The sequence below is a fragment of the Rhinatrema bivittatum genome, chromosome 5 (assembly GCF_901001135.1).
Source record: "Rhinatrema bivittatum chromosome 5, aRhiBiv1.1, whole genome shotgun sequence".
Classification (NCBI taxonomy): domain Eukaryota; kingdom Metazoa; phylum Chordata; class Amphibia; order Gymnophiona; family Rhinatrematidae; genus Rhinatrema; species Rhinatrema bivittatum.
The window spans coordinates 223,348,095-223,367,722 of record NC_042619.1 but is presented as its reverse complement, the minus strand read 5'-3'; the positions used below and the strand labels follow the sequence as shown (position 1 = coordinate 223,367,722).

The 19,628-nt window shown below is 41.3% G+C and overlaps 1 protein-coding gene across 4 annotated transcripts in view; it reads right to left on the bottom strand.

Moving 5' to 3' along the window:
• Window positions 1-19,628, bottom strand: part of CDKL5 (cyclin dependent kinase like 5) — a 418,621-nt gene that overhangs the window by 37,437 nt on the left and 361,556 nt on the right. For 3 of the 4 annotated variants that reach the window (XM_029603337.1, XM_029603339.1, XM_029603340.1), the window contains 3 exons: window positions 17,551-17,631; window positions 10,380-10,537; window positions 3,175-4,219 (listed from right to left, as the gene is read on the bottom strand). In XM_029603337.1, the coding sequence (XP_029459197.1) occupies window positions 3,175-4,219; window positions 10,380-10,537; window positions 17,551-17,631 (1,284 nt within the window). The remainder of the gene's footprint in view (window positions 1-3,174; window positions 4,220-10,379; window positions 10,538-17,550; window positions 17,632-19,628) is intronic. The other variant, XM_029603338.1, reaches the window with a different exon arrangement.

Here is a 19,628-nt window from a genome sequence, read left to right as displayed (position 1 = left end):
GAAGAAGTAAACTTACAAAAACTAATACAGTATTTCTGGTAGATATCAGAAATGATAAAAACATCAGAAATGATAAAAACATCTCTATACTCGCTAATATCCCTGCTTAACGTTTAAATAACAAAGCACAGGAGGAGACCAGGAAACACCCAAAATTTACTATTTTTTAAATACAGTTTTAAAATCCTGCACTGACCATATGGTCTCATATTTGTTTACAAAAATGAAACAAGATAATACACATGTACAAACACACATGCATGGCTTAGTATAGAACTATCTATGGTGTCACTTGGGGCAATATTTCGCTGTCTCTAACCTTCATTGAACATTAAATTGCTTAAAAAAACCCCCAAAAAAACCCAAACTGCTAGAAAGCATTTTTTCCAAAAATACAAATCTCTCACACGAAGAGATTTTACACAACAGGAAGAAGAGCATTAGCAGTACATTTGAGAGACTGAGATCATTCCCAAAATACCATGACTTGGGAGTGAGGTTCATGCCTGTCAAGGTCTGTACAATACAACCCATTTGGAGACCTTTCTCCCCCACCCCCAGGAAAGTTCATATCAGTTTTGTTTTGGCTCTTCCAGCCCAAGGCACCACTTTGCACTGGGTACATACTGTAACTATATGGTAAACATACTCGGGATATACATAACCCTGAAAATGATTGGAATCGGGCCTCTCTCATCTGTTTTTCATTTTAGACTTATCTCCATGCTCTAAACAGCCTGTGTAACTGAAATGTGTGGCCTGCTGTATAAAACTCCCGGTCCTGTCATGAAAAGTAGAAGACGCCTGTTGGTCCAGCAAAGGCTGAGCACAGTGCAGCAGCAGTACTCACAATCCTGGAAAGGGATGGCATTGCAGGTTTTATTCTACCTATCAGCTGGCTACATGGCAAACTTGTACTTTACTAAGGTAGATGCAGTGTATATTCCTTAGCAGCAAATGCACCATTACACTGCAAAAGCTTTAAAAAAAAAATAATTCCACTTAACAAACAGGAAGCTTCACCTTCCCAATTTGGCCAGGGTCCAAATGGTTTTATGTTCTCAATGGGGGACAGAGGGCAGAATATTTACTCCCCATATTATACAGGTTCTCAGTTTCAGCTAAAAAGCCAAGAAGGGCCAATCCTAAACCCAAACTTATATTTGATCTTAGCCTAAATTAGGATGCAAAACCTATTAAAGGAAGTGGGGAAGTTGAAAATATCAGGAGAAAATTTTGACATTAATGAAGGCCAATAGACCTTTAACTCTGGATTTCCTCCTCCAGTCAGAAATGGCAAAGTGCTAAACTACACAATTTGCTTAACTCCCCGAGGCCACTTCCTGCTAGTTATGCTACCAAATGAGAAGAGGATTTAGGCTACCACCTCTCTCCAAAACTATGGGAGAAGGTAATACAAGGCTGCCAGTCAAAACTCCATCTCGGCCAGATTGCAGGAAAATAGTTTTAAGATGATTTATACATGGTACCGAGGTCCCGAGCAACTGCACAAAATAGATCGATCAATATCCCCCAGGTTTGGCGGGGGTGTCAGCAAATGGGTTCGTACCTACATACATGGTGGCAGTGTCCACTGATAACTCCCTTCTGGCAGTCGATAGTAGAATGGCTAAGCCACCTTTTGAATACTCCTATAAACCATGGACATCCAAGTGGTCCTGTTGAATGCCCCCATGAAAGGGTTGGACCGTTATCAGCAGAAACTTTGTAGGTACGTCTGTACTGCCTCTCGTTCTTTGGTGGCATAGCGTTGGAAATCTGACACAATCCCAACTCTTCCTGAAGGGATATCGCAGACTAGAATTCCTCACTGCGCTCAAATATAGCAGGGTGGCTTCCTTTCACAGGGGGTGGAATCTTTTAGCGGCATGATGGGGTCCTTAGGAGTATATAATGAAGCTCTAGTAGCATTAGAATGAGAATATATATTGTTGCTCTTTCCCTAGTGTCTCACTTTTGCACCTTTTTGGTCTCTTTCACATGCATTCTTTCATCATTTTTTCATCATTTATCATTCAATCATCATCTTAGGTAATAACCCCCACATGTATTTAGATGTTGTAAGATCTTCCGTGCTTATATTACACTGTCATCTTCCCAAGGGGGGCGGGGAGGGGAAATGGGGACGAACATGGAGCATTATAATTGTTACTGTTATTGCTGTTGTATGTATTGTTATAGCATTAATAATTGGATACATGCGATACCTTGGCGGTTGACAGTATATATTATGTTCTTTACTTATGTAATTCTATGCTTTTGAAAAATTCATAATAAAATTACAAATAAAAAAAAACCAGCAAAAAAAAAAAAAAGAAAAAACCCAAAACCCAGCAATAAAAAAACAAAACAAAAAACAAAGAAATGGCAAAGTGGGTAAAAGCAAGTTTCCACTAAGCTGAAAATCAAGAAGTCAAAGATTAACTAGCCAAGAAACAAACAAAATGTTAAATGACAAAAGTATAAGTAATATATTAGAATTTAAAACTGAAAAGCAACAAAGTCAACATTTCTTTGACTATTATGCTTTGCTGTTGTGGGTGTACAAAAATTTCTTAACATAGCTATAATAACGCCCCCCCCAAAACCTTCAAAACATGCTATAACGCACTACTATGAATTTCCCTGCACCATACTGCTTCTCTAACTCACTGCATAGTCCAAACGGAGAAGAGCTCAGTGACCACTTGATCTCCGGTAGGCCTCATGCATTGTAAGTCAGCCATTGAATCTGGACTATACCTGGCCATTTCCATCAGTCCAATTTTTACTTATTGAGACAAGTACTACTTTTAAGAATCTGCAACTGGACAATTATCTTTGAGCTCAAAAATTCACTTTATTTCATATATATATTAGGCATTGCTTATATTTATATTTATTGCTACGTTAAATAGTTATACTTCTTATATAAAATATTATATTTCTTTATTTATTACCAGCTAAAATATTATCACTTTATTTAGCACTATGTTAAATTGTCAACCAGTTATACTGTTCCATATGTTATACGGTTCCATGTAAAGCTCCGCTATCTGTTGAGCAGTTCTTCGTTTTATGTAAACCGGAGTGATTTGTAGTCCCTACTAGAACTTCGGTATATAAAAATTAAAAATAAATAAAATAAATAAATAAATAAAGTTTTATACTGACCCTGTTGATATCCTCTGTGCAATCCTCGCGTGAAGACCCAACAGATCTGGTAAGTGACCGGTGCTGCACCTGAGGGGATAGCAACTGTAGGCTGTTTGCTCGTGAGGCCATACCTTGCCCTACAGTCAGTCCAGCCTCGGTGTTCTTTACCTTCACTCTGTCCCGGGACACATACATAGAATGCCTGTGAGGACGCTGCTGCGAAGAGAAGGGACTAGTGTAGCCCAGACCATAGGAAAAAGATTCATGTGGGCCAGAGCTGGAATGGGAATGGCTAGAGTCCATCTGATCAGGTGGTTTTAATTCTTCCATGGTCCTGGAATGTCTTGTCTGTGTTCTCCGGGAATCCAGACTGCTTTCTACTCGGTTATTCCTCCCTGAGGGGCTTAACAAAGTTCTGTTGTCATTTTGCCTAGGTGGTGTTGGACTGGTGGGGGAGTTCAGGTCCAAACAGCTAGATGGAAAATACCTGCTGTTCGGTTCCAAAATCTGACCCCTGACCTCACTAAGGTTACCCACTGACTTAGAGTCTGTCAGCCCTGCGTGACTCTTTGACATTGATATATAGGATGCATTCTTCTTGGAGGACTGGGGTATTGTATCAATGTAACTGTGGCGACTGTGTTTTTCGCCTGGTTGCAGACTTCCCGTTTTGCTCTGTGAGGATTCCATGAACGAATGCCGGCTCTGTTGAGAGCGTGAGTTTGATTTCAGGTATTTTGTGCCTGGACCCTCAGAAGTCTTTTGGTCTGCATTAAAGTCAAACTCTGCTTTCGTCTTTGATTCTTTAGGGCTGAGAAGATGTGGCAAGTTATTACTGGATAGGTCCTTGTTTCCAGCTACACTTTGGTTACTTTGCTGATAGTTCTTTTTGTGCACCATCGGGCTATGGGTGGTTGCAGGATGATTCCCATTTATAAGGGTTTCATTGGCAGGAAGAACGTCATCTCCTCCTCTTTGTAATCCAACCCCAAGAGACTGCGTGTCCTTACTGTTTGACCTATGATGTGGTTGATGAGTACAGCTTTTGCTAGACTGATTTCTACTGTGTGCAAAAAGTATAAAAACACATTTATATCATATTCATAGCTTCAAAAACCAGCATATAAACAAACTTCAAGAAGGCATTCAATAATTAGCTTTATTTTAGAGTTGCAAGCATTTCTCGAAAGCGGAATAAGGCGATGAAACTGATGTCATAGATCCCAAGAGGAAGAAGAGAAAATTTTACAGCAGTTAATGACATAATAAAACCACTTTGAATTGTGCCTGCTTCAGGGGGACAACATTATATGAGCACCTGAAGCAGGTGCAACTTGTGCCTAAGTGGGGTCTAAGGTGAGCTATGGCATGAAAGTGGAATATTATTGTTAAAAGCCAAGAAGAAAAGATGGTCAATAAAGAAATCTTCCTTCCTTATATTGTGGTTGGGATTGCCAGTCAGCATTTCTACAGATAGGTTTTGTTAGGTTGCTTAGTCATTTGATGGATACCATTTTTATATACAATGAAAATGTATTAAAAAATAGGACAACAGGTCATGATTATAAGTATGTGACTAGTAGAACAAAAGAGTAGACACAAATTTGCTCTGATATAGGTCACCTATATGAGTATTCAAAGTTAATGGCACTATAATTCATGCTGTAGTTTCTGACATACCTATAGTCTCCTAAAAATATTCACGGTTTGGAGGTAATTTTCAGCCTGGCTGCATAACTGCAAAGCCCACGGACAAAAAACAGTTCTCATACTTGTTGTTCCAAAGAACACCTTCTCCTATTGCAGGTAAAAGTACACACTTAATGGCACTATGTGCATACTTTTACCTGCATATCTGGTAGATGTTATGGGGGTAATTTTCAAAAGGAGTTACACATATAAAAGTAGAATTTAATTGTGGCAATTTTCAAAAGCCCATTTACGTGCTTAAAGTGCACTTACAGGTGGCAATTCAATCGCATATATTGTAGCAATTTTTAAAAGAACCACTTTAGCGTATAAAGTGCATTTCTGCACCTAAACCTCGGTTTTAAGCGTGTAAATCCTCTGACCTGCATATCTGGCGGACATTTTATCAAAAGCCCATTTCTGCAGGTAAAGCACTGTTTTATCTGAGGAAATTATTTTGAAAATGACCTTTGTCAAATGATGCTCTAAATCACCGTTCTGATAACAGGAACACTATCTCTCTGTTATGCAGACAAAGATGTTGAATTTATATAATTTTACTCTTTCATCCCTAAAACACAAATAAATTGCAAGAATAGATTTTGTCACTGCCATAGCGGTTCACAAAATAGCCCTATTTTAGCACTGTAATATCTATCTGGGTCACTTCTTATATTCAATATATCACCAACGTACAAAGTTGTTCCCACTTGTAACATGAATGTAAAGGGAGCCGAAAGTATGAATGCACTAATTGAAAATGATACAACAAAAGCATTCAACAAGTGTATATGAATTTCTTTTTAAGTCTACATCATGAAACAAAGATCAAAGACCATCATAACACCCGAAATGGTGCAGCAGATGTTTCAGCTTCCCCGTATATCACGGATCATATATAATCATCGGTCTTGCAAAACATTTGTAGTCCAAATCATTTTTTACAAATTTTGTAATGCAAATAAAAGTCACTTCCCTTGAGGGTGAATATTAAAGTTGTATCCACTTCACTGGAAAACCAAATCCGACATAATATTATGTTTCGAGACAAGAAAGGCTCTGCACCAGGGATTCCAAACTGCAATGATGTCCATCATTTAACTGAATTTGAAAAAAGCAAGGTAAAAACACAGGAAAGGACAAAACAGCTCTCAAAACATGAAAATAGCTTACTCAAGCTTACTAGCAATTGTTAACTTTCATTAAAGAATGTGGCACAAAGCAAAGTGCTGCAGAACGCCGCTAAAAGGAGGTATTTTATGCCAGAGTGTATGTAAAGAGCATGTGACCATGATAACGCAATCACATATGCTGGTTGACAGGTGTCAACTGTCAAAAGAATATAAACTAGTGACAGCTTTTACAAACACACAAGATGAATCAATGCAATGAATCCACTCAATGTCTGCATTTAAACCTTTGGAAATGAGTGTCCAAGCAAAAAATCCAAAATTGTTCACGTTGGATTAAAAGTTTTGCCCAGTTACCAGCCTCCAATCATTCACAATTACTTACAACATCGCCCATTTGTTGTCATCAAAAACATGGTTTTTTTTTCCAAGAAATGAGACACCACAGGGGCATGAGTTTTTTTGGTCTTAAGGCAGCTTTTATGTTTCAACAGGCAAGAACATAAAGGGCCAGATTTTCGAACCTATGCGAGGGCGTAGGTTTTATAACATGCGCGCGCAGCCGCGCGCATGTTATAAAATCCGGGGTTGGCGTGCTCAAGGGGGTGCACACTTGTGCACCTTGTGTGTGCTGAGCCCTAGGGGAGCCCCGATGGCTTTCCCAGTTCTCTCCAAGGCCACTCCGAAATCGGAGCGGCCTCGGAGGGAACTTTCCTTTCACCCCCCCACCTTCCCCTCCCTAACCCGCCCCCCAGCCCTACCCAAATCACTCTCCACCTTCATTATTTAAGTTGTGCCTGCCTCCGGGTAGGCGTAGGTTGCATGTGCCGGCGCACGATTCCCCGGCCTAGTGGGCCTTTGGAGGCCTCTGGCCATGCCCCCGCCCCGGACCGCCCCCGCCCCTTTTTCAAGCCCTGGGACATACACGCGTCCCGGGGCTTGCGCGCGTCGCCGAGCCTATACAAAATAGGCTCGGTGTGCGCAGGAGGGGTTTTAAAGGGTTACGCGCGTAACCCTTTTAAAATCCACCCCAAAGATTGCATGGCTTGTCTAATATACTGTAATCCACATGGACATTGTAGCAGATAAATTACAGGTCACCGTAGGAAAGATCGAAAGCACCTTGCCCTCTAGTGTTATAATGGATCTAATGTACTTCATAGAACAAATACATCAGCAGCATAATTAATAGGCTGGAGTATGTCAAAAGGAAGACTGGATTTGATTACCATGTCCTTAACATTACAAACTCTTGTACATTCAAATCTCACTGGAAGACAAGTCCTAACATACATATCCAAGATAGGCAAGTGATAGCGGATTACCCAGCAAATTTGTGAGGAAAGAGAGGAATGCATTAAGACAAAAGTTTGTCGATCTGTGTTCTCTCTGGTCATAGTTGTCAAGAGCAAATCTCTTGTTAAATAGCATCCTATGGTAAGCCCGTTTTATCACTGAACAATACCCATGTTGTATGAATCTGTTAGCCTTAATGACTGCCTGGTGTTTATACTCTTGGACATTAAAGCAAATTTGATAGAGGCGGAGAAATTGGCCGACCGGCAGATTTTGTTTCAAATGAAAGGGATGAAAACTTTGATATGAAAGAAGATTATTTCTCTCATGTGGTTTCCTGTATAAGGACATTGTCAAAGTATGACCAGATTTTGTAATCATTACATCTAAAAAGGCAATTTGGTCACTGGAATAATTCAAAGTAAATTTCAAGTGATCATCCCGGGAATTCAGCCGCTGATGGAATTCTTGCAGCAATGCAACCAATCCCTTCCAAATCACAAAAACATCATCTATGTAGTGTTTCCAATAGGTAAGGCAATTCTTCCACAGGCTACCACAGAAGTATCTAGTTTCATATACAAGAGGCCATAATATTAAGGACATGGTAGTGTAATCCTGTCTTCCTTTTGACAAACTCTAGCCTACTAATTATGATGCTGATTTAGGTATTCATTGTGACATTTGTTCTATGAAATACACTAACTCCATTATGACACCAGAGGGCAAGGTGCTTACGACCTATTCTGCAGTAACCTGCAAGCTACAATTCATTGTGTACCTGCTACAATGTCCACATGGATTACAGTGTATTGGACAAACTACGCGATCTTTATGTTCTTGCCTGCTGGAACATAAAGGCTGCCTTAAGACCAAAAAAACTCATGCCCGTGTGGTGTCTCATTTCTTGGAAAAGGGACATGTTTATCAAATGGGCAATTTTGGAAGTAATTGTGAATGATTGTGAGGGGTGGGGTTTCAGGCAAAACATTTTAATCCAACGTGAACAATTTTGGATTTTTTTCTTGGACAGTGTCATTCCCAAAGGTTTAAATGCAGATATTGAGTGGATTCATTGCATTTGACTCTTCTTGTGTGTTTGTGACGCCTGTCACCCAATGTATGTGATTGCGTTAGCATGGTCACATGCTCTTTACATACACTCTGGCATAAAAAGCCTCTTTTTATGCTCTTTACATACACTCTGGCATAAAAAGCCTCTTTTTATGCTCTTTACATACACTCTGGCATAAAAAGCCTCTTTTTTTAGCGGCGTCCTGCAGCACTCTGCTTTCTGCCACATTCTTTAATGAAAGTTAACAATTGCTGGTAAGCTTGAGTAAGCTATTTTCGCGTTTTGAGAGCTGTTTTGTCCTTTCCTGTGAGGTAGATCTTCAAACGATACGCGAGCGCGTACTTTTGTTCGCGCATATCTTATAAAATCCGGGGTTGGCGTGCGCAAGGCTGCGCAAAATCGGCAGCTTGCGCGCGCCGAGCCGCACAGCCTGCCTCCGTTCCCTCCGAGGCCGCTCCGATTTCGAAGCGGCCTCGGAGGGAACTTTCCTTCGCCCTCCCCCCACCTTCCCCTCCCTTCCCCTACCTAACCCCCTCTCCCGGCCCTATCTAAACCCCCCCCTTAACTTTGCGCACGCCGGACGGCAGCCCAGCTCCGTCCTCCGGTCCCGGGGGCTGGTCCGGAGGCCTCGACCACGCCCCCAGGCCGGCGCCATGCGCCCGGGCCCGCCCCCGAAACGCCGCGGCACGCTCCTGAAACGCCGAGTCATTTCGGGAATGCCCCTGGACACGCCCCCTCCTGCCCCTTTTCGAAAGCCCCGGGACTTACATGCGTCCCGGGGCTTTACGCGCCACCGGGCCTTTTGAAAATAGGCCCGGCACGCGTAACCCCCCCTATGCGCGTAGGCTTTTAAAATCTGCCCCTAAATGTTTTGCAAGACCATTGATTATATATGACCCATGATATATGGGGAAGCTGAAACATCTGCTCCACCATTTTGGGTGCTATGAAAGTCTGATCTTTGTGTTTCATGCTGCCCACTTGTAACATGCCAAATATAGTTGACCATTATAATAAGCACTACTGGTCAACAGACCTTCTTTGCTTTATACATAATCATCGATCTTTACAATGTTCAGTTTTGCTTTTTTTTTTTTACTTTTTTTCGCTGCATATAAAATAATTTTTAAGCAGAATTTTATCTATAAAGAAACAGAATGAGTAAAGTTAATATAGAATTCAGCTTATAGCACAAGGATCAAAGCAGCAATCTCACCATCCATTTTGAGACCTCCTTTGGAGGAACTTTGGAGACTGTATTGAACTATAGAGAACAATTTTGGATATACACTTTGAACTCTGTAATTCCTTTTAATCTAAATGCTGAAATAGAATAGTATTAGTTAATCTAACAGCGATAGATACAGATGATGTCAGAATGTATTCCGGCTTGCTTTGGTCTCAGTGGTTGTGCAAAGAAAATGAGAATATTTGGTTACTGATGATGCCATTGAGGTTTGACATTGTCATTGGTAATTTCCTAAAGAAATTTAAGTTAAAAGGCAACATGTACACTTCCGGGGGTTGGAATCAAACCTGATGGAAGTCTCAAAATGGATGGTGAGATTGCTGCTTTGCTCCTTGTGCTATAAGCTGAATTCTATATTAACTTTACTCATTCTGTTCCTTTATAGATTAAATGCTGCTTAAAAAAAGTTTTATATGCAGCGAAAAAAGATAAAAAAAAAAAATAGCAAAAGTAAACATTGTAAGGATCGATGTTTATGTATAAAACAAAGAAGGGCGGTTGTTCAGTAGTGCTTATTATCATGGTCCAACTATATCTGGCCTATTTTAGCACTGACAGCTAGGCATAAAAAGGGCTCTGATACTGGGATTGACTTCCTAAGAGCCACAAACCTGCAAATGCACGGTTCATTCTATGTAAGTAATAAAACCCCAGTTAAACAACTATTAATTAATATGAAATATCTCCCAGTTACCTCCCCTGAAAACAAACCTCATGGGGACACATAAGGGAGGGAATCCATTACAGGAAGAGGATCCGCTGAAAGAAGGAAAAATGGACTGACCTGCTAGATGTGTTGCTCTCCCCATGGTGAGGTTTCCTTTTAGAGGAGCGGGAAGGTGAGCTTGCACAGCGGTCTAAGAGTCTTTGAGTCTGGAATGTAGGGTGGTTCAAGCTCTGTTCTGTCAGGTATCTGTCTGATGGATTTAGCTTCAATAAATTCTAGAAGAAAAATCACACGTGGATTTGGACTTCACTACTTGCCTTTCCAAACCCATGCTATGGGCAAGTATGACCACACACAACCAACCAAACACAATTTGACTTTTTAAAAACTTTATATTTTATTTAGTTCCCTTTATTTGATAAAACTCTGTTTACATGAGTGCACAACACCAATGATATTGAAAACATTTCCATATACAAATATATCATACCTAATAAAAGGCTAGTATTCCCATCTATATAAATGACTTCTAAATGCTACATTAATCTTTATCTTCAGGACCATGTAATCCTAATCCACCCCCCCAAAAAAAGTACAGGAAAGCAACCTCCATTGTAACAAAAAATATCAATCTTGGTTGCATTACTAAAATCAAAATAAGACATAAATATTATTAGTTTTAACAATACTCCGTGATTAGTTCCCAAATGTTTTCAGATTTTGAAATTTCTCATTAACATCTGTAGCTGAAATGCCCATTTCTCTAATATACCATACTTCATTCAATCAACCATGTAAGGAAGGAGGTGCAGGCTTCTTTTACCTGGCCAGAAAAGACCCTCTCTCCCTGCTAGTAAAAGGTTCATTCCAAAGGGAATTTCCAGGACTGGAAAAGCCAAGCTCAAACTCAAACCCAGAATCGAATCTTGTGAAATCATCTGTCATTCTTGATCATGGGGGAAATTTTCGAACTTTCTGCACTGATGCAAAGGCTGTGTGTACCTTCCACCTGCCGGCTTTGCACCAATTTTCAAAACTAAAATTTATGCATGCTTTTGCTTTGAAACGTACACCTGCATTTTGATGCAGGCAGATTTTTGTTGGAAAAGTATGCAGGTAGAGTTGAAAATGAAAACAGGGAGCCCAGCTTTCAAAGCTATCCATGCTGCAGCATTTGTAAGGGATGTGCAAAGATTAAATGCTGATATTTTTTTAAATTGTGCAACGGTAACTGCACAGTTTATAAAAAAACGCATATTTTTGCTCCGAAAGTACACATCTCTTTCAGAATGTACAAATATTTCGAATGCCAGGAAAGGTATACCCATTGTATAAACATATGCACATATATTTTACATGCAAAATAATCGTGACCCTATGTGAATAAACACATAGGATTAAACACCAGTGCAGGTATTTTATAAAGCATGCGCCTGTACTACTTTAAAAAAATATTTACTAGCAAGCATACTTGGAATCCTCATTTCACCTATACCTCCACCAGTTCTCCCAGAACCTCTAGCATTTCACCCTGAACCCCTACCAGTTCATTCAAACCTCCTATTCAAAATATGCAGGCAACAAACTACAATTTCTCTTGTGCAAGTTAATTAACAGGTGTAAAATTGTACAAGTAAGTTTGGTAATGTGTATGCTTATATCTCTTACTTCTGTACCCTCACTCTGGAATGCCCCTAGCCCACGCCTTTTTCCTCCCTCCTGGTAAAATGTATGTACAAAACAAAAAAAATGTGCATATTCTCAATGTCTATAAACTAGTACACACACATGTACATGTTCTTTTTACGCATGAAGGTGCTTTGAAAATTCACTTTTATGCAAGTACTTTTCTTCCCTCATCCTAATCACGCTTCTGGGAACACCTATTCTTTCTTACTGTGAGTAAAAGTCCTCACCACTTTTAGCCACACTGAGGGAGGGCATCTTTAAGAGAGCTGATTAACAAGGGTATAAAATGCTTTTTACCCATGTAAATCACTTTGAAAAGCAGTTCTCAGCTTCTTATTTTGTTTCTAGAGGCCACACCCACCACAGCCTTATGATAGAAGCTGTATACAGGTCTGAACCGCAAGCCAGACGGCTCAGCCAATGCGCAAGTAAAAAAAGAGATATGTTACACGTAGACGAGTATGCTTCTGGGCAAAATCTCACAGGCTCAATTACCAAAGAATAGGGTTTTGGGATGGTAACTGTTTATACCTCTGCATATTGCTGCAGGTGTGATGTGCGCAGGCCTGGAATGAGCTAACAGTTTCTACATGGACAATGAAGATGATTATGTGTCTGCAGAGCTGGTGGTTTCACAGGTAGTAAAAATCATAAATAGAAATGAGGCCTTCTAAAAATGAGCAGCATTTCTAGTTGAACAAACTCTCCTTACTGAACATGCTCCTCCCCCCCCACCCACCCCTCAATTTGATATCTCTCTCTCTGTAAAATATCCTGACTGAAGAGGGCTTTAATGTTATAAGTTTGCAAGGGTAAATAGTGATTTATGCATGTGAAGTGCCTGCCTCTGTGTGGCTAACAGAGTGCGCGCTGTTCCATTACACATGGACTTTTACCCACATTTATGGGAGGTGTGCCTGGGGGTTGGGACCTCTTATATTGGTTTTTCACGTCTGTGTGTGCTTTTTTCTTTACAAAATCTACCCAGAAAAACAAACAAACAAACAAAACAAAAAAAAAACAGGTGCAAAAGCCCATGGGTGGAAACGTTTCAGAGAGAAAGGCCGTGAGCACTTTCTCTTTCATGCTCGGTGAAACGTCTACAATAAAAACGTTCCTAGGCTGAAAACTGCCTACTTTCACCACCTCCCCCCTTCCCCCCACGACCAGGAACAATTTTTAGCACACATATTTTACCCAGAAATTCAAAGGAAAGCCAGGTGAATACTTTCTTACCTAAAATTTGGGTAATGCGCTGCATGAAAACCACCTGTCTAGTTTGTGTAGGCAGCCGAGTCAGGGAAGATGGCGCATACATTTGAAAATATTATGCATGCTTGCGACCCCATCCCCTTCCCCCTGGAATAAACCCAAAGGAGCAGCTCTTTTGTAATGCAGCTGAAAGTGCTCACACTGGGAACCCTGTGCATACTTTCTTTTTTTTTATAATTGAAAATTTTTTATTAGAAGTGTGCATTGAAAATACAACTTTGTCAAATACAAGCAAACAAGATACAACATGGGATGTTTTCAAAACAAGCTATCGCCCATCCAGTGGTCCTTTGTCCACTAACACACTTGACTTTAAGTACCCCCTCCCCCCCCCCTCCCCTCCCTCCATATGCGTGTAAAAATGAGGTATAGGCTGTGTAGGTGGAAAGCCTGAAATACTAAAATTCTGAAAAAGACGGTAAGAATATTATGGGAGCGTGGATTCCGATGGTCGCTGTCGTGCTTGCCAATCTCTATATGGTTGCCACACCTTCCGAGCTGAGGCTACTTCACATGCTCGGAAATTACTAACACGGTCATGCAATAAACTGAGGGTTTGCAGCCGGTTGTGAATTTTCCCAAAAGCTATAGGCCCAGGCATTCTCCATTCCAGGGCAATCTGGCATTTCGCAGCTGACAAGATATAATGAACCAATTTTCCCTGTATCTTAGACAGATCAAACGGAAGATTCAGTAACACTTGCTCTGGCTTGAGGACTAACTCAATCCCCAGCACTGTTCTGAGAAGGATAGCCACATCATCCCAGACGTTTACCAAATAGGGACAGGTCCACCACATGTGATAAAATGTGCCCTCTTCCCCACACCCCTTCCAGCATCTGTTATCATAAGTGGACTTGAACTTGTGTAATCTAGATGGTGTGTAATACCAGCGTAATAATACTTTATACCGGTTCTCTAGCAACTGTGAATAAGGTAAACCTGTCTTCGTGCAAGAGAATATCTGATCCCAGGTTTCCTCCGATAGGGGTCTTTGCAAATCTTGGTCCCAAGCCTGCTGATAGGCTGGTTTAACCTTGGGGTCCTTATTAAGGTAATTATAAACCTGCGAGATAGCTTTTCTCAGTGTGTCCGCTTGATCACACCAAGACTCAAATTGCGTTTTGCCAAGTGTTAGATCCCCCCCCCACCTTTTCCACTTGAAAAAAGTGTCTGATTTGTAAATATGAAAATATATCTCCCGATGGCAGGTCATAATCCGTCTGTAGAGTGGCAAACGGGATAAGCCCGTCAAGCCTCCACAACTGGCCAAAGTTCCTAAGTCCCTTCTTATGCCATTCTCCAAAAGTTTTAGATACCATACCCTGGGGGAATCTGGAGTTCGTTTGAAAGCTAGAGCTATAATAGTACCGTCTATCTCCTGCCAGCGGTATCCTCCATCGTTCCCAAACCTTCAACGTATGAATAGTCGAGGTAAGAGCGTGGTCCATAATGGGGCGCGTACTCCTCGGCTGCCAAATCAAGGAATTAAGGGAGGGTACTCCAGCCATCACGCGTTCAAGCACAGCCCATTGTTTCTGTTCTTTTAATCTGTGCCAATCAAAGAGAGCCCTGATCTGGGACCCTGTGCATACTTTCTACTTGTTTACAGGAGAACAATTTTCAGACAGGTCAATTTAGCCAGGTAAATGGCTTTCAAAAGTGTTTTAACAGGCCGATACAGTACAGTGTGCTCTGGCAGAGCGCACTGTTATCCCACGTTTGGACACACGTTTTTGACATGCTAGCTTTACCCCTTATTCAGTAAGGGTTAAAAACTGCTTTCCTGTGCACCCTCCGACTTAATATCATGGCGATATTAAGTTGGAGGTCCTAAAAGTTAAAAATAAGTAAAAAAAAAAAAAACCCAAAAACATTTTTAAATTGGCACGCGGGTTGAAAACCGGACACTCAGTTTTGCTGGCGTCCAGTTTCCGAACCTGTGGCTGTCAGCGGGTTTGAGAACCGATGCCGGCAAAATTGAGCATCGGCTGTCAAACCCGCTGACAGCCGCCACTCCTGTCCAAAAAGAGGCGCTAGAGACGCGCTAGTGTTCCTAGCGCCTCTTTTTACCGCGGGCCCTAATTTGAATAATTTTATTTACTGGAGTGGCCTGGGTGCTCGCCTGCTCTCCCGCGATTTTTACTATATCGGCCTGTTAAGAGGGTAATTTTATAATTGCAGGTAAGGGTAAAGCCTGCAGTTAATTTTTATACGCAGACCTTACCCCATATTTTCAAAGCAAATTTATGAGCGCAAATTTATTTTCAAAATGCTTGGATAAATGGCCTGGTACTCACACAAACTCACCCGCATAAAGTTACATCTGCTCTTCGCGGGGCTGACTTGTTCAGAGTGACATATGTGTGCATTTTTTAAAATACAAAGGTACGCATGCAAGTCCCAACTCTGCCCCACCTGCACCCCTGAAGTATCCATCACTAGTGCATGTGAAAATACGTGCAGATTTGGGATACATGCGTACTTTTACATACACTGCGCCCAGCCTATTTAATTAGTTCTGGGGAATTCTGCACTACTGTGGAGCGCAGAATTTGCACAGAATTCCCCCCCTGCGTAGAGCTATCAAATTCTGCGCAGAAAATGTCAGAGGACACCCCGGCATGCAACAAACTAAGGGTGCGCTGTTCGCAGCAAAAATAAAGGCCCTGTTACACCGTTTGCCGTGAAGTTAAAGCCCCCCACGTGCTGCATTTTGCTCACGGCAAAGACGAAGGCCCCAGTGAGAGAGTAAATGTGTGTAGAGAGGTGTGTGTTTGTGTGTGTGAAAGAGGAGAGGCAGGGGGATGTGAAAGAGGAGAGGAAGAGAGGGGATGAGGAGAGGGGGTTTGAGAGAGAGCAGAGTGGGGGGTGCTTGAGTGTGGGTGCCAGAGAGAAGGAGCCTTTATAAGGAGATTGTGTAGGAGTGTTAATGTGTGTGAGAGATTGGATGCTGGTGTGTATGAAAAAGGGATCATGTGTATGTGAAGGTGCTAGCCTGTGTGAAGGGATTGTGTATGTGTGAGACAGAGCCTGTGTGAAGGAGTGCATGAGAGAGAGACATAGGTAGCCTGTGTGAGGATGTATGTGTGAAAGAGAAAGGGAGCTTGTGTGGGTGTGTATGCAAGAGAGAGGGATCCTGTATGAGGGGATGTGTGTGTGTGTGTGCGAGAGAGTGAGGGAGCCTGCATGAGGGTGTGTGTATGTGTACTAGAGAGAGAGAGCCTGTGTGAGGGGCAGTACTGAGAATGGGGTCAAACTCTGGGACTGGCGGTAGAGTGGAAGGGGTTGAGCCTAGAGTTGGAAGGGAGAGATGCTGGCAGATGGAGGAGTTGAGGCCTGAGAGGGAAAAGTGGCCACAGAAGTAGGGAGAGCGAGTGCAGGGACACTCTTAGTGAATTTCTAGGGAAACTCTGCTCAAAATATTTAAAATTCTGCATCTTTAAGTAATAACTTTTTTCTGTATTAATTTAAAATGTAGTTACTTAAAGACTGTCATGTAAATTGTGTTATTTTGACCAATATAAAGTTTGCAGAATTTTGCAGAATTTTAAGTTTTTATGCAAGGAATTTAAAAATTTTTTTGCACAGAATTCACCCAAGAGTACTATTTCATAGCAATCATTTACTCACATAAAATCGTGTTTCTCGTGCACACATGGCTTTGAAAATCAGGTCCTTAATCTTCTGTCCCTTTGGCTTTAGCTGACAGAGAGGTTCCTATTGCTGTAATCAGTTGCTCTTCCCCAGCCCAGCAGAAAGACAGAGTTTCTTTACACAGACACACCAGCTGCTGCGCCGCTCAACCCTGCACTCTGTGAAGTATGTGCTGCTGGACAAGCAGAGGCTACAAACTGGAACCATCTGGTTCATAAGAGAGCAGCATCAGAGGTGCAGCTGCTAGTATAAGGTAATGGTGGCCTCTCCTGCAGGCACTGGTGTACTCAAAGAGCCACAGGTTGCAGACCCTGGCCCTGAATAGACCAGTTTCTCAAAATACTAGTGCATATTCCCCACAAGGCTGCAACGAATTAGTGAGGACCAACTGAGACAAAAACTAAGTTGAGCTGTAGTGTGAAGCTGCAAATAGAGACAATTAGGACAGGAAGAAAGAAAATGGAAAGAAGGGGAAACTAAGCTGATAGGCAACAAAGGGAAAATTTGAAAACAAAACATTTTTTAAAAAAAAAGTAAACAATGCAAACTGATACAGTGCGGCATTCAAATTATGCAAATTAAACTCCACTTACAACTTCCAGATGACTATCTAAAAAATCCCAGAGGAATGCATTACTGCTTGACAGAGACAGTTACACACATCTCCTACCTTCATGAGGTCAAGCAAAACACTGTTTATAATTCCCAGGTATCTTCTTTCCAGAGACTGGGGATGGTTAACTGCTGGGAACTGTAAAGCAATATAAGAAGTTCATTAGTTGTGTTTTCTTATGGTATTAGCACTCAGTGTAATTAGCTGCCTGAAAATAGTTTAAGGGCAAAGTAGATGAGGAATACTGGGTAGTACTTATGACCTGGAATGCATAAAACAACTGCACAAATAGCTCAGCTGAACTTCTATGTTAAGAATAGTGATGCCGGCAATGGAAGATCCAGAACAGGCTCCTGGTAGGAAAGAAGCTAAAATGTTCTAGAACACAGAAATGCAAAGGAAAGTAGAAAGTGTGCAAGCTTCACTTTCGGCTGTGGGGCAGTCTACAGGCAAGCATCCTGTCTGAGAAAGGGATTCAGATTTGAAGAATAAACATGTACCATGTCATAACATAAGAACATAAGAACTTGCCATACTGGGTCAGACCAAGGGTCCATCAAGCCCAGCATCCTGTTTCCAAAAGAGGCCAAACCAGGCCATAAGAACCTGGCAATTACCCAGACACCAAGATCATCCCAATGTACTGATGTAATTAATAACAGTGGCTATTCCCTAAGAAAACTTGATTAATAGCAGTTAATGGATTTCTCCTCTAAGAACTTATCCAAACCTTTTTTGAACCCAGCTACACTAACTGCACTAACCACATCCTCTGGCAACAAATTCCAGAGCTTAATTGTGCGTTGAGTGAAAAAGAATTTTCTCCAATTAGTCTTAAATGTGCTAATTGCTATCTTCATGGAATGCTTCCTAGTCCTTCTATTATCCGAAAGTGTAAATAACCGATTCACATCCACTCATTCAAGACCTTTCATGATCTTAAAGACCTCTATCATATCCCCCCCTCAGCCGTCTCTTCTCCAAGCTGAACAGCCCTAATCTCTTCAGCCCTTCCTCATATGGGAGCTGTTCCATCCCCTTTATCATTTTGGTTGCCCTTCTCTGTACCTTCACCATCGCAATTATATCTTTATTGAGATGCGGCAACCAGAATTGTACACAGTATTCAAGGTGCGGTCTCACCATGGAGCGATATAGAGGCATTATGACATTTTCTGTTTTATTAACCATCCCCTTCCTAATAATTCCTAACATTCTGTTTGCTTTTTTGACTGCTGCAGCACACTGAGCTGACAATTTTAAAGTATTATCCACTATGATGCCTAGATCTTTTTCCTGGGTGGTAGTTCCTAATTTGGAACCTAACATCGTGTAACTACAGCAAAGGTTATTTTTCCCTATATACAACACCTTGCACTTGTCCACATTAAATTTCATCTGCCATTTGGATGCCTAATCTTCCAGTCTTGCAAGCTCCTCCTGTAATGTATCACAATTTGCTTGTGATTTAACTACTCTGAATAATTTTGTATCGTCCGCAAATCTGATAACCTCACTCATCGTATTCCTTTCCAGATCATTTATATATATATATTGAAAAGCACCTGTCCAAGTACAGATCCCTGAGGCACTCCACTGTTTACCCTTTTCCACTGAGAAAATTGACCATGTAATCCTACTCTCTGTTTCCTGTCTTTTAACTAGTTTTCTTAGAAGCCTCTCATGAGGGACTTTGTCAAACGCCTTCTGAAAATCCAAATACACTACATCTACCGGTTCACCTTTATCCACATGTTTATTAACTCCTTCAAAAAAATGAAGCAGATTTGTTAGGCAAGACTTGCCTTGGGTAAATCCATGTTGACTGTGTTCCATTAAACCATGTCTTTCTATATGCTCTACGATTTTGATCTTTAGAATAGTTTCCATGATTTTTCCCGGCAAGGTGATGCATATAGGAAAAAATAACCCATGCTTTAGTTACACAATGTTAAGTTCCATATTAGGTGCTACAACCCAAGAAAGAGATCTAGGCGTCATAGTGGATAACACATTGAAATCGTCGGTTCAGTGTGCTGCGGCAGTCAAAAAAGCAAACAGAATGTTGGGAATTATTAGAAAGGGAATGGTGAATAAAATGGAAAATGTCATAATGCCTCTGTATCGCTCCATGG